We start from the raw sequence: 15,075 nt of genomic DNA, 5'->3' as shown, positions 1-15,075 counted from the left end.
TTCATCCAGGACGTCCATCCATGAGCTAGATGAGTCGTCCACAGGCAAGCCGGCGTATGCCGGTTTCTTCGGCTGCTCTGTGAACTTCATGGGTTCCGGCTGTTGAGGCTCTTCAGATATAGACACTTCGCTAGCTGTTTCTGTCTCACTTACAGTGGTTGTGGTAGTGACGGTTGTGATGGTCTTGGACTCTTCAACCACTGCAGCTTCATTAATTGGCTCCGGTTTGACCTCTTCGACAATGGTCACTGATTGGGTAACTTTGACGACAGGAACATCCTTTTGAGGCTCAGGGACAGATTCCTCTTCGTTATCGGAGAAGTTCATGGGTTCGTCCTGGACGTCTATCCATGAGCTAGATGAGTCGTCCACAGGCAAGCCGGCGTATGCTGGTTTCTTTGGCTGTTCTGGCAATTTCATGGTTTCCGGCTGTTGAGGTTCTTCAGGTATGGACGTTTCGTTAGCTGTTTCGGTTTCAGTTACAGTGGTTGTGGTAGTAACGGTTGTGATGGTCTTGGACTCTTCAACCACTGCAGCTTCAATAATTGGCTCTGGATTGACCTCCTCGACAATAGTCACTGACTGGGTAACTTCGACGACAGGAACATCCTTTTGTGGCTCAGGAATGGTAGTGACGTTTGTGATTGTCTTGGACTCTTCAACCACTGGAGCTTCAACGATCGGCTCTGGTTGAATAGGTTTGACCTCTTCGACGATTGGCTCTGGTTGAGTGGTGACGGTTGTGATTGTCTTGAAATCTTCAACCACTGGAGCTTCAACTATTGGCGCTGGCGTTACTGACTTGGGAACCTCTTCGACAACAGGAGTTTCGTTTGGTGTGTTTGTCTCGAGCACCTCCTTGATGGTTTTTGTAACTGTTGTTGTAGTAATCGTGGTAGTATTCGTTTCGGTTTGAGTACTATCCCGCTCGGGAACTATGTCAGTGGGAGATATCGGTTCAGCGGAGACTCTGAAGAGAGTTTCAGCCTTGCTATATTCACTGACGTTGTACTTGGGTACTTCAAAGTTGAAGATATTGGGTATATTTGTTATGCTTTCTGGAAGTGGTCCTTCTTGCTGTGTTTTTGGGACTGTTTCGATTTTTCGTGTGACACTCTCAATTTCGTTTTTAGTAGGAATTTCTTCTGTTGTTGAAGTGGTTTCTGTTAGAACCGTTGTGGCTTCTACAGTTTTTTGTAAAAGTTCTGCCTTGTTGAGTGAAATGATGTCGTACTTAGGAACTTCAAAATTATAAATTGCAGGGAAAGTTTCGATTTCAAGAGGGATAGCAGAAGACTCTGGCGTTTTGGTGATAGTTTCAGTGATGACTATATTTTCGGGTTCGTCTGCAAAGCTTACCGTCTTTGGCGACGGAACCTCTACTGATTGAACGGATGCCGATTGATCGATTTCTTTAGCCTTGGAATTGATTATGTGATAATTACCCTCAGCAATATTAAGTTTAAGTATATCAAATGTGGGAATTTCAAAGATTTTATCAAGTGCAGAGTTTTGTTCAATATTAATGATAGTACTTAGAGTGCTTACCGTGTTAGCTACAAATGGCTCAGCAATTAGGGCGCTCGATAGGGCAGGAACAGTTTGATTAGCGGTTTTAGTAGGAGCTGGGCTGGGGCTTAACTGAGTATCTACTAGAACTTCTTCTTGACTTGGACTTGGAATGGGGGCAATTTCAGAGACTGGCGTAACCTCAATAGTTTCACGATAAATAATATCTGCTTTGGTCTGCTCGATCAGCTTAACGCTGGATATCAAAGCCTCATCTTGAGAAATATTGGGTACCAACTGCTCGGGTTCAGCCGAGAGGACTGAGGGGACGACTTCGGTTATGACCTGTTTCTCATCAATGATTTCATTACCTTTGCTTTCTTCTACAGTAATCTGAACTGTCTCTTGCTTAATGAATTCTTCGGGTATAGCCGGACGTTTCTTCTTGTCTTTCTTAGAGAGCTTCTTCTGAATGTCCTCGAACAGCTGCTGCTCTTCGGGACTCAATTCTGCAGGGGACAGGGGCTTGCTAACTTCAGGGACCAGTATCTCTTGAGTAGCTTCTGTAATTTTAACGTCTTCTGGTTGGATAGACTCTTTAAGGGGCTCGGGAATGATCTCCGCAGAGGCAATACTCGTCACTGATACAGTTTCTGTTGAATCTGTAATCTTGACAAGTTCTTCAGACTGGATTTCTGTTGAAATGGGTTCTAAAACGGGCTCTGCTGTCTCTGGCAATACCTCAACCACAGAGTTTTGACTACTTTCGGTCGTTCTTTGCAGAGACACATTTTCCGTCACCGTCTCGGTCACACGAAGACTAACCTCTGGAAAATCTAGATGCATTTTCACAATCGGTGTCTTCAGCTTTTCTTCATGGGTGATAAGGGATATCTTTTGGACTGTGCCCGGTGGATAGGCACCGTCAATGCCTTCTCCCACGAAAAGAACATTTGTGCCATCTTCGGTTTCGAAGCTGCGTCGTTGGGTTGTCGTGAGTATCGTATTTCTGGTAGTCGTCGTAGTAGTGGTAATACTATCGGTTTCGTTTATATCCCCGTTTGTCTTACTTTCGGTTCTGATCTGTTCCCTTAGGTTCGGCACATCGACAGTGTTTGTCTCAATGCCGATGACCTTCACCCCAGTGGGACTATCTTTAACTGATCCCAACTGAATGTTTGTTGCCTCTAAATTCTCCAACTTGAACTCGTTACTGGGAGTAACAACGACAGGGGAAGAGGCTGTGGCTACAACCGGACTCACTGGTCTTTGATCTGGCATTTCGATGCTTGATGTCACAGTAACATCGTCCGGTGTGTCACTTTCAGTCAGGAGTATGCGTCCGTCATTGGTTATTCTCTTGGTAATGCGCATCGTGCGTATCGTTGTGGTCTTGATAATCGCTCCATCGATTTGACTAGATGTGGTGGAGGTTTCACTGGGAATCTCTGAAATCGTTGGCGATGATTCACGGACTGTGACGGGAGGCTCACTGGTAGTGCTGCTGCTCTCCTCTTTGGTGGTTTCACCATCTTCGTTGAGCTTCTTCACGATCTTTGTCGTACGCACGGTTGTCGTTTTGGTTACACCACCACCTATCGTCTCCTCTTGAGCAACAGGCAGCGCTTGATCCGATTCTGGAGCTTCAACGATCTCACTAACGCTTTGTTCTTCGCTACTTTGCGATATTTTCTTGACAATTTTCGTTGTTCGCGTAATTGTTGTCTTGACAACATCACCAACCCCGGAGTTATCTGGCTCTGACACCAGTATTTCCTGAACTATACCATTTCCATGCTGAGGTGGTTCTGAAATTGGAGCTGCAACTTCAGAGGATTCTACAATGAGTTGTTCCGGTTCTGGAATCGTTTGTGTTGCGTTCTGTTCTGCAGAAATAAAATCTAGAATGGTTGTTTTTATTTCAGTCGTATCCGGCACGTTAGGAATAGCTGTTGATGTGGTCAGCCACTTATCTTCCGGAGCAACAGGAGCTTCTTCATCTACACTTTTATTTACAGCCTTTGTGGTTCGTGTAGTTGTGGTCTTTGTGATGCCCTCACTGTTGGATTCCGTGGTCACGGATTCAGCCACTAGGGGAGCATCCTGAATGAAGTCCAGAGAAGTCTCGGCTTCACTGCTTGTCTCGCTGATATTTTCATTCTCCTGGGAAATCTTCTTCACGATTTTCGTGGTGCGCACAATGGTGGTTTTTACTACACCACCCTCGGCAGGCTCCTCGATCTCCGAACGAGAGGCGACTGCAGGCTCCTCTTCAGTTGGCACTTCCCATGTAGCTTCAACGGGTACTTCCTCGGTTTTTGGGCTCTTGATGGTCCGAGTGGTTGTGGTTTTAGTTGTCTTGACCACACCCTCATCGCTTATTTCGCGACTGTTCGTCTCGGATTTCTCAATCTTCGGTTCGATCTGTTCGACAGCTTCTTCGGCCAGGTCAAAGGAGCCCAGGGATTGGACGTCCGAGTGCGTGGAAGATGACATATCCTGACTATCTTGCTGACTGCTGCTGATTTTCTTGACGATTTTGGTTGTACGAATGACAGTCGTTTTAATGAGGCTGCTGCCATCATCACTATTGACAGCAGATCCTTCCGATGACAGCGTTTGTCTCTCATCCGTAGTAATTGCACTTGTTATGTTCAGGGGCTCTGTGATTTCTTGTTGTGGCTGTGGCTCGATAACTTCGGCTATCTTTTGGACAATGGGTGTGGGGGCATCGCTTTCCGATTTCTTGTGTTTCTTCTTGTCCTTACGGGAAGGCTTTTGGGGCTTCTTTTGCTGCGGTTCCTCCGCAACTTCCTTCGTTGCTTCCGGTTCTATAACCAACAATGGTTTCTCGGGTTCCGAAATGGGCTGTTCCTTCTTGGCCTTTTTATTGTCCTCACTAGTTGACTTTTGCTCTTCCGGTTGGATTGTCTCTTCGGCTTGTTTGATGACTTCCGCAACCACGTTCTGGGCAGCCTCCTCGATGTTAGATTGATGCTGTTTCTCCTCCGTTGTGGTAAACGAAGAGGTTACCACTGTCGTTGGCAGCAGCGTAACATCTCTCTCCACTTCTGGTTCATCCTCAAAGACCTCCTCAACAATTTCCTCCCCGTCCTCGGTGATACGCTTCAGTATGCGTTTTGTCTTGGTAATCGTCGTCTTGGTTATCGATCCCTGTTGCACGATGGTATCCTGTGTGGTTAAGAGTCCAGTCACATCAACGGGCACCTCGCTACTTGTGGTTTCAATTGTCGGCAGATTGAACTGCTGCACGGAGATATTCTCCTCGGGCAAATCATCAATCACATCTTCCTCGACAATCTCCTCTTTACCATCCACAATGCGCTTGACTATACGCTTTGTTATGTGTTTGGTTATTGTACGCGTGGTGATGGTTGTGGTTCCACTTTCCGTTGATATTGTGTTGGTCGATATCGTGACTGCAGGTTCGCCCTCAGTGATGGTCTCACTGATTTCCGTAGAGACGGGACTTACGGACGTACTCTCCTGCAATACTGGACTACCATTCAGGGCTTCTGTCAGCGTTTCTGTGGTTGTAATTAAATCGTGTGAGGGAATTTCCACGGGCTCTGACACCGTTCTAGCCACTATTACGGGTTCAATTACTGGCTCAGGTGCTGTTACTGCGAGTATAACTTCTGGAATTGGTATTTCAACCGTTTTCTGAACTGTTTCCTCAAACTTAACTTTGGGTTCGGCCACAACATTGCTTTCAGTGACTACCGTAACAGTCTCTGTTGTGGTTTTTGAATCAACAATCACTGGAACATCCTCCACCGGAGCAACGGCTACCTCTATCTTAGAGGTAGTTTCAGGTTTGTCCTCCTTCTTGGAACGTTTTCTGTCCTTCTTTGTGGGTGTCGAAACTGTAACTTCAGGCTCATCAATTTTTTTCTCTGCAACGGGATCCGGCTCTACAATCTCCTTCGCTTTGACTGGTTCCGATTCAATTTTCTCCGTAATCATTTTCGCTTCAGCAATCTTCCCTGTGACAGACTCCGACTCCGTAGCTGGCTCAATTGTCTTGGTACTGATAACTGTAGTCTCCACAACTGTTTTAGTCTGTTTCTTTTCCCTCTTCGAAAGCGTAGATTGTCCTGCTTCGATGTGGCTCTTCAGGCCTTCGATTTGCTCCTTGGTTTCAATCACAGCTGGTGCGACGATCTCCTTTTCAATGACTGGTTCTACAATCTCCTTTTCGATGACTGTTTCCACAATTTCCTTTTCGATGACTGGTTCCACAATCTTCTGTTCGATGACTGGTTCCACAATCTCCTTTTCAATGACTGTTTCGACAATATCCTTTTCGATGATTGGTTCCACAATCTTCTGTTCGATGACTGTTTCCACAATATCCTTTTCGATGATTGGTTCAACAGATTTGGTGCTGCTGATGACAACCTTCTCCACTGTCGTCTTTGACTGTTTCTTTTCCTTCCGGGAGGGCGCAACTGGAGCTGGAACATCCTTTTTAGCTACGACAGTTTCAACTTCCTCCTTCACTTCAACCACTTCGGACTTTACAGTTGCCTTTTCCTTGACTGGATCTCCAGATTGCTTGCTGATGTGAGCCTTTTCCGCTACTGGTTTAGTGGTTTGCTTCTTTTCCTTCTTTGATGTTGGCTCAGGAGCTAAACTGACCTCCAACACAACAGGGTCAACCGTTTGGGTGGCGGTAACAGTAGTCTCTACCACGGTTTGCTTTCGCTCCAGAACAGGTGATGCTATCTTTCGGCTTGCTATAGGAGAGTTCCGCTTTCGCTCCACAGCAGGTGATTCCTTCTTAGGAACAGGAGAGGATTGCTTTTTCTCCAGACTGGGGGATGTCTGATTTTTCTCCTTATTGGACACCATTGGTGCTTCTACTTTGGGCTCCACCAACTGGACTACATCAACAATTGTTGCATTGTCGGTTGTCTTTTTCGATTTCTTTGACTTTCTTGGCTTTGGCTCTGGCTGTTTGGTGTGTTCTTCAACCACTTCTTGCACCACTTTCGTGCTTTCCACACCATTGCTCTCCGGAGATCTGTGCTTCTTGCTCGATTTGGTATCCTTACGAGTGCTCACCTTGATCGGCAATGGTTCGGGTTGCGTTTCATGTCGCACCCGCTTTGGACGCGATGTCCTCGACTCAATATTATCGTCCCTGCGCTCCCAAGTTGGCGATCTTCTTGAATTGGTAATCGTTGTGGTAGTAACTGTTGTATGCTTCGTATTGGTTGTGTGTTCAGCTGCTGCTCTGCGTTGTGTTGGCGGCGATAAGCGTACGGGTATCTGCTGTAGCTGCTGACTGGATGGCTGGAAAACTGATTGCTGTTGCAGTTCTTTGTGCTGTAGACCGAACAGGACTTCGGCATAAGTACTACCGGCACTGATATCCTGTGGCTGGATTGGCTGCTGCTGTACACGTTGGGCTTGGGGACGCACAGTGACTGTGGTCGCTGGGGTCGTTTCGGGGACTTCTGATCGAGTCTGGACCTGCTGAGTTATCACAGTTGGCTGTTCCGTCGTCTGTTCTGAGACAACAGTTTCTTGAACATAGCTTGTTGTCGTTACGACAGTGGATTGCTGTTGTGGTTGGACTTGAGGCTGGGCCTGCACTTGTGGCTGTGGTTGCACATCAACGGGTATCGTCTCAATGGCATCCATCTCAAACTGCCCAAAGGTAATGTCTGGTCGTGGCTCGTCAACCTCAAACTCCTGTGGCTCCACAGACCTCAGTATTTGCACATTCTCTTCGATATAATACTGGGGGTCTTCTTCGGGTTCGATCTGTACCACAGTGGGCTGAATCTGCTGCGTACTGGTGGTCAATGGTTCCGTGCTCTGCTGCACCATCGAAGCGAGTGTGGTGACAACGCGATCCAGCACGCTGTTACCTGTCGTCGATTCCTGTACGCTGTAGGGATCTAGCAGATAGGTCTGCTCTACCGTCTCCGGTTGATAGACTACGGTTTGGTTAGTTATTTCCTGCTGAGGCTGAGGTTGTTGCTGCGTTTGATACTCCTGCGAATACTCTACCGTCGGTTGGGTAAAGTAAATCTGCGATGGCTCTGTGGGATAGAGCGTTGAGTAAGTGTCGGTTGTGGCTATGGGCTGGTAGTAGCCGGGCAGCAGTTGAAACTGTGTTGTCGCCGGCTGTACTGCCACGGTCTGGTATTGCAGGGGATATTGCATCTGCAGGATTTGTTCATAGTAGTTCTGCGGTTGCTGCTGCTGCTGCTCCTGCTGGGGCACTGTACTGGCATTCGCCACATAGCCCCACTGGCCACTATCAGCCACATTCTCGTACATCGTTTGATACAGCTGTGGATCGGGCTGCAAGTAAGTGGCGGCAATCTCCTCCGCTGTCATGGGCACCTCGTAATTGTTGGCACTTTCTACAAGCTGTGGCAGTTGCTGCTGCTGTTGTTGGGCAGAAACATAGACATGTTCTGGATTGACTTCGCTGATATATTGCTGGTGTGTTGTTGGTTCCTCGATAATTTCTGGCTCTGCTTCGGGGACATACATGCTGGCTGCTACGGCGGCACTGGCATCCACCACATCCTGTATGGTGATATCAGCCGTATGACTCTGGACGCCTTGGGCGGCCATTTGCTCGGCTGCCTGCTGCTTGAGACGCTCCAGTTCCAGCCCGCGCAATACCTCCGCATAGGACGTCGAACCGGGCACCCACATGGGGCTACTCGATCGGGTACGATCGTCCAATGGCAAGAAGAGCTGCTCCTGTTGGTGCTGGTGTTGCTGTTGCTGCTCCTGTTGGATTGTAGGTGGCTCTCGTCGACGTCTCGGCGAACGTCCGCGACGTTCTGGCCGATTGGGAGGCTGTAGATTCTTACCCGTTTTCACATGATATTGCTGTTCGCTGTCAATGAACTGTTGACTGCTGATGGGGTTGGTGGTGGTTGATTGAGGTTGAGTCTGAGGTTGGTTAGGAACTTGTTGCTGTTGTGCCGTGCTGCTGCTGCTGTTGCTGTTGCTGATCTCGATCGACTCCACATAACTCTCGATTGGTGGTGTTGGTGTAACCTGTTGGGGGGGAACCTGAACCAGATCTCTGCTCTCATAGATCGCAGTGGTTATACCGCCTCCGTGCAGTTCGATCTGGTCTTCGTCGTGCGTACGTTTCAATGTCGTGGATGTTGTCGTAGTCGTAATGGTTGTTGTAATTGTTGTCTGATTGTTTGTCGTTTCTTGGTGGTGTTGTTGTTCTTGCCAGTTCGTTGTCGTTGTTGTTGTTTGTGTCGTAGCTGGGGAGGATACTGGTTCTTGTCTGGGTTTTCTCGTTGGGGCTGCTGTTTGGGTCGTCTCATTACCGCTTACCGGACTCGTTTGTCCCGATAACACTTCAGCATAGGTCAAACCTACGGCCGTTGGCTTCATAAGCAACGACACAGTCGATGAAGTGGTTACCACTGAATGGGGATCCAGAGCATAGGACTTTCTGGCGGTTGCATCGTAGATCTGCTGCATGCCATCGATTGATTCCCGCATTGCCTAATGTCGTTCATCATCGTTCATCAATGATATCATCAATAGAGAGAGAGAGAGAGAGAGAGAGAGAGAGAGAGATAGGGGGAAGATTTGCCAAAAACGTTAGCTTTTTCATATGGTTTTTGTTTATTTTTCAGGGGGGTCAATAGGTCAAAGGGCCACCCTACCTACAATAATGCACCTAAAGATCTTCCCTGACAAAAATCATAATCTCTTTGGGTTTTGCGTTTAAAAAAAATAGATAGGTATACATATATATATATAATTTGATAATTGTAATTTATTTTTTAGATATGTATGTATATCATATAGGATAGTATTTTTTGGTATAGATATTCCTTAAACATGTTGTGGGTCATGTGTGGCAGTTGACAGTCGTGCAGGTCGTCCCCCACTCCTGTGTGCCACACACAGAACTTTGGGAGATTGCGACGGCATGAAGCGAGGGGCGACACCAACGACTGTCAAAATAATGTTTTTGATCTAGTCCTAGATTTTGGCTTTAAAAATTAATTTTATATTTAAAAGGGGGCGGGGCAGGGGGCATCTACGGCATCTCTAAATCTCTAGCCTGGCATCGTCCGGCGTGCCCCGATGTATTAACAACTTGATGCGCTCATTACGTGCGGTTATTTTCGAATGCAGATTTTTCACACGTTCCCGGCATGCCTATATATCGAGTGTGTATGGCGGGTACATATTTTATATATATGGTGCATGTTCGATATTTGATAGTTTTGTTTTCAGAAAGAGTTTTTTCAGGCGTGAGAGAGGCAAAGAAGAAATACAAACAAAATGTCAGCATATTGAGATTTGAGTTTCATTTGATGGTAATTTATAGACAGCGCCATGTGGGGTGGAGTGGAGTGGAGAGAGAGAGAGAGACAGAGAGGGATACAAAAAGCAACCATAGACCATGTTTGATATTTTGTATATTTTGGCAGAAGAAGTAAGCAGTACCCATGTATTAATGTTTTTTGTTTTGAGTAATGTTTATGTTTATGTTGAGAGAGTGAGAGATTTGGGGTTTAGTCACAGGTTTTTCAGCAGGCGACAAGCGAGTAGCAAAGCCCAAGGACCAGAGTTAGGATCATTAGTAAACGAGCGAGATATAAATATGTTTTTATGGAGAGTGTTTAGAGCAATTTGCATGTTTTTTGGTTTTTTTGTTGTTTGTTTCAGCGCAACGACACCAGGATTTTTCGTAATATTCGTAATATATATATTCAATGAGAGATAAAAAAAGAGATACAAATTTGTCAAAAATAAAATACCAAAATCAACATTAAAAACCGTAACCATAATTAAAAGTTAACCGATTTCCGCTAATACCAAAGATAGAGATAGATTTATAGAGAAAGAGAGAGATAGGTAAGGCAATAATTGAGTGACGATAAATGTTTGTTTGGCTAAAAGCGGACTAATTAAACAAAAAAAAACTAAAAAATTAAATCATAAAAATGTTTAAGCGTAAGATTAATGAGTAAAATTTGTGGCATTTAATGCGTGAGATGTGATGACTGTACTTTTTGTTGATGAGTGCAACTGTACGTCGATCGAGTACGTGTTGAATGTGAGAAAGATGTGATTGATTGAGTGTATCCAAAATAAGTTCTCATAGCAATAGTTGCCCCCCACAATTATAATCATTTTTGTAACTACATTTCAAATATTGTTTTGGAATCCTTGAATTTAAAATTTGAGTTTTTGTTGTTTGCCACTTACCGCCAGACACTGCAATTCGCAATGTAAACTTAAATTTTATCATTAAAGAACTATAAACTATTTCAGACAGAAAGAACATTTCTTTAGGCCACCTGCTTTTGCTAAATATAGTATCATCATTTTTGTTTATAAAGAGAACAAGAACACAAAAAAAAAACCAAAATTTGATGGCCTAAAAATATAACGTCTGGAGGTAGAAAATTCCTGGCTTTTCTTTTCGTTTAGTGGGTGGACTGGCTGGCTAACCCTGACAACAAGAACTTATTTATTTTCTCGGCTATATATAAATATATTATTTTTTCTTTTGTGCTCGCAGCACGTGACAAATGAAGCAGTTCTCTGACAGATGGAAAGGGTATTACGATTTGTGGAGATTTTCCAATGAGAGGGAGAGAGACATGAGACATGAGAGAATGAGCGCTGCACGATGAGATCTGGATGGTGGTGTAATGAATAAGATGTGATGGATGGAAAACATAAGGAAGCACAGAAATGATACGCCTATGTATATGATATTTAAATGTTGATCTCAGTCTGTCTTTGTGTGCAAAATGAATTCGAAAATAAAACGTAATAGAATTTACAGAAAAAAAAAATCAAATGCCGCAAAACGAAAAAATAATAAAAAGGAAATTAATAGGAAACAAAATATATAAATAATAAATTGAAAATTTAGCGCTTTTTGTATAATAAAAGAAAAATAATGGAAAAGAAAAATACGCAGCCACCGTGCAACTTTTTATTTTATTTTTTTCTCTTGGACCTACCCGGCGCACATTTTTAAAGCGCATGGAGAGGGGGGACGGGTGGGGACGACGATTATTCAAATATTATTTTAAAATAAATATCATATGGAGTGTTAATAACTGTTGTTGTTTTTTTTTTTTTGGCTAACAAACCGGTTGTTCTGTCAACTGTTTTTGGCATAGCAATGAAAGATCGTTCTCATAGCAATGACGGGAATGCGTTATATCTATGTAAAAAGGGTGGGGAAACTTGACTAGAAAGAGCTCCTAACACAACAGAGATATATAGTCTGATCTTATCTGATCTGCTAGCTGGAAGAAACTACTAACTGGAGAGGGGGATCTGATCTATACTGTTGAAAACAAAAAGGCTCTGGGAAGTTACGTACCTGTTGATCGGCTAATGCTCGCTCACGATCGTGTGGCAAGTAGGTGGGCGCCATCACCAGACGCAGCTGTTGCTCCTCCTGGATGATGCGCTGCCGCAGCGTTTGCATCTGCTGCTGGTAGACATCGATCTGGGCGAGCGTCTGTTCGAGGCTCTGGGACTTGGCCTTCACCAATTCACCCAAGCCATCGAGCACGCGCACCAGATCGTCAACATTCTCGCTAAGGCGTGGATCACCACCCATGCCATTGCGGAAGTGAACCTGGGAACGAAACGCAGCAATGTGGGATGCGGGATGCATGGCAAAGGATTAACTATTCCATTCGGTTGGGTACTCACCTCCAGCTTCTCGATAGACAGTCTCAGTTTTGTTTTTTGCACATTTATATCGGCCAGGGTCTTCTCACAGAACCCAAGCTGATCGCGCAGCGGTTTCTTCTGCTGCTGCGACGAGTCGAGGCCCTGTTTGGTCTTCTCGTGCCAGGCGCGTATGTCCTTGATTTTGCGTTCGCATTGATCCCATTCCTCGCAAGCCTCTTGCAGCAGAGAGTTCTAATCGAAAGGAAATATTAGTTATGCTGAATAGCTAAAGATATGGGTATTCTCAATCTAGGGGTTACCCTCTCCAGCAGCACCGCTTCCACGGTTATCTTCGCATCCTCGGCCTCCTGCAGTTTATCCTTGAGATCGCCCACAGTCGTCACTTGGCCAATGTGTTCCAGTTCCTTATCCATTTCGCTCAAATGCTTGACAATCGGTTTAATACTCTTCACAGCCGCCACATAGTCGTTCAGTTTGTTCCTGGCCTCGGGCAGGGTGCGCAAGTCGATCGACTGGTCGATAAACGTACGCTTCTCCGCCGCCCAGGACATGACAATCTGATACAGATTCATGAATCTCGTCCAAGCATCCAGGCTATCGCCCACCGCCTGCTTCTTCTCGTCCAACCAGCCCCGAACTTGGGCCAGGGATGCGGCCAACTGATCGATGGTCGTCTGCACCAGTGTCTTCTCCTCACTGTTGCGGCAATTCTCGATAATCAGCTGGCCGTTGGTCTTGACCAGGGTGAAGCGTTCGTATATGGCGGTGATCTCATGATTGATGCGCTGCAGCAGCTCCTTCATCTGTGTGGGACTCAGGGTGCGCTCCTGCACCTGCACTTCGGCCTGCAGCAGCCAGCGCTGGATCTCATCCACACCGGCCACATACTCGGTGCGCACGGTCTTGGCACGCTTGAAATCCTTCTCTTTGGTCTCCATCGTCACCTGTACACGTTCCGAAAGCAACTCAAGAGCGGTAAACTCCTGGGCAATGTCGCTGGGCAGTAGATTCTGCTTGGCCTGATATTTGGCCGTTGTCTGGCTAACCAGCAAACGACTCTCCTCGGCCGCCTGCTGCACCTGGCTGTTGAGGGTGATCAGGGCCTGTTCCGTTTGGGCAATGTGCTCGTCGTAGACGTGTATCGATTGCAGTTGATCGTTCAAGGCGTTCAACTTGTCCTGCAGCTGCGAAATGCGACGGAAGACTTGCTCGATCTCGTCGAGATCCTGGCTAACCTGTTGCTCCTTCTCGCGTAGCGTGTCGTTCAATCTGCAAATAAAAAATAGGCGATGTTCAGGGTCGTGTTATTCAATGGCATGGACTGTAGGGAAAAGAGTATATGTTTTATTTGAAAAACCACGCGGTTCTGTTGCGTTGTATAGATAGAATCGCTCAGCGCGTGTCTCCTCCAACACACAATACGTGTAGGTATATATGGACGTGGATATATTGGGATTTCTTTAGATGTTCTTGTCTAAAACACAATTCTGAAGTTTTTTTCAAGATATATATATGTATTATCCGTTGGGCTATGGCCTCGGGGGTCTTCTGCGAAGATTTCCGTGAAAATGAATGCTGCCGTTTGGCTACAAGAGAGTTTTCTTAATGAAGAAAAATCCCAAAAGCACATTTTCACGAACCCCCAGACCCCAGGCTGTTCGAATTTCGAAAATTGCTCATAATTCGAAATTGCCTTGAGCCCATTGAGAGAGAGCCGAAAAGAGAGGAAAGACCAAAAGAAATAATGATTTTGAAGATCTCAGATCTCAAAAAGAGAGAGGGATATTACGAACAAGAATGATTTAAAAGCCAACAAAAAATATATATCTTTTAGATAAAACTGTTTTATGTGCGGACACGCACAACTTTTAAAATTTTGTGGATTTTTTTTTTGTTCTATTCGAATGTTTAATGTCGGCGCATGTTTAATTATGTATATTCCTCGTATATTTTTGTCGTGTGTGTGTTTCTATGCATTTCAGTCATTGTCTGACGTCATTGGGGCGTTGCAGCTTCCCAGAGAGAGATAGCGAACGAACGACTGTCAGACGAATCAATGGCCACGAATTTCCTAAAATTTGTGCATATTTTTATCCGATTTCTGGCCAAGTATTTCCAGCACATGACGCACATCACGCATACGCCTTGGGGGCACCCGAGAAGTGATTGAAAGATTTATGCCGCCGGCGAGTTTTCGTTTGGGCAAGGTCCTGAACCATGGTTAATGGAACCGTTTATTGCCCTTTACAGGCTTGGCCCGAAAATGAGACGAGATGAGATGCGGTGAGGAGGCCAAGTCAACACACATTTGGCACTCGGCCAACAACAAACAGACAGACCCACAAAAGTCGGCCGAAAAATGTTCAAATTAATTGTTAAAGAAAAATAATAAAGGAACGAAAGAAAAATGGCCAACGGAAATAAAACGGGGGATACAAGACGAAATAATTTCGGCGTCATTTTTCGGCCCAGCCTCACAAAAATCGAAATACAAAATACGAAAAATTCTCAATGTTGTTTGGGTTTGTGTTTCACACGAAAAATCAAAGATCAAACATGAAAATAAAGAAAGTAAGGCGGCTTTGGATACCCTAAAAGATAGACATCAATTTTCTATGCGTCCTATCTGATGTAGTCGTCCGATTAAAGGACCATATATAGGCTTTAACGATCGGATATTTTCTACCAAACAACTTTGTTTATTAAACATCATCACATGATAGAGTGTTCCGTTCCTACCGTTTCCGGCATAGAATTAAGCGTTTAGCAAAAAGAAAGTTCAGTGAAGAAAAGTCTGTTCCGTCCCTCGGAAATATCTCCTCAAAATCACAATACCCTCTATCTGGCCAGGGTATAAACAAGAAAAAT

General features: G+C 45.2%; 1 protein-coding gene across 23 annotated transcripts in view; it reads right to left on the bottom strand.

Annotated features, from left to right (window-relative positions):
* The window catches only part of LOC108161745 (nesprin-1), a 123,619-nt gene that overhangs the window by 38,646 nt on the left and 69,898 nt on the right, over positions 1 to 15,075 (bottom strand). For 11 of the 23 annotated variants that reach the window (XM_017296072.2, XM_017296073.2, XM_017296078.2 and 8 more), the window contains 3 exons: positions 12,507 to 13,476; positions 12,226 to 12,438; positions 11,888 to 12,148 (listed from right to left, as the gene is read on the bottom strand). In XM_017296072.2, the coding sequence (XP_017151561.1) occupies positions 11,888 to 12,148; positions 12,226 to 12,438; positions 12,507 to 13,476 (1,444 nt within the window). The other 12 variants (XM_033393545.1, XM_033393538.1, XM_033393539.1 and 9 more) reach the window with 4 other exon arrangements.

This window comes from Drosophila miranda, chromosome 4 (genome assembly GCF_003369915.1).
Source record: "Drosophila miranda strain MSH22 chromosome 4, D.miranda_PacBio2.1, whole genome shotgun sequence".
Classification (NCBI taxonomy): Eukaryota; Metazoa; Arthropoda; class Insecta; order Diptera; family Drosophilidae; genus Drosophila; species Drosophila miranda.
Note: the sequence above shows the minus strand (reverse complement) of the source record. Positions and strands in the feature narration are given on the sequence as shown.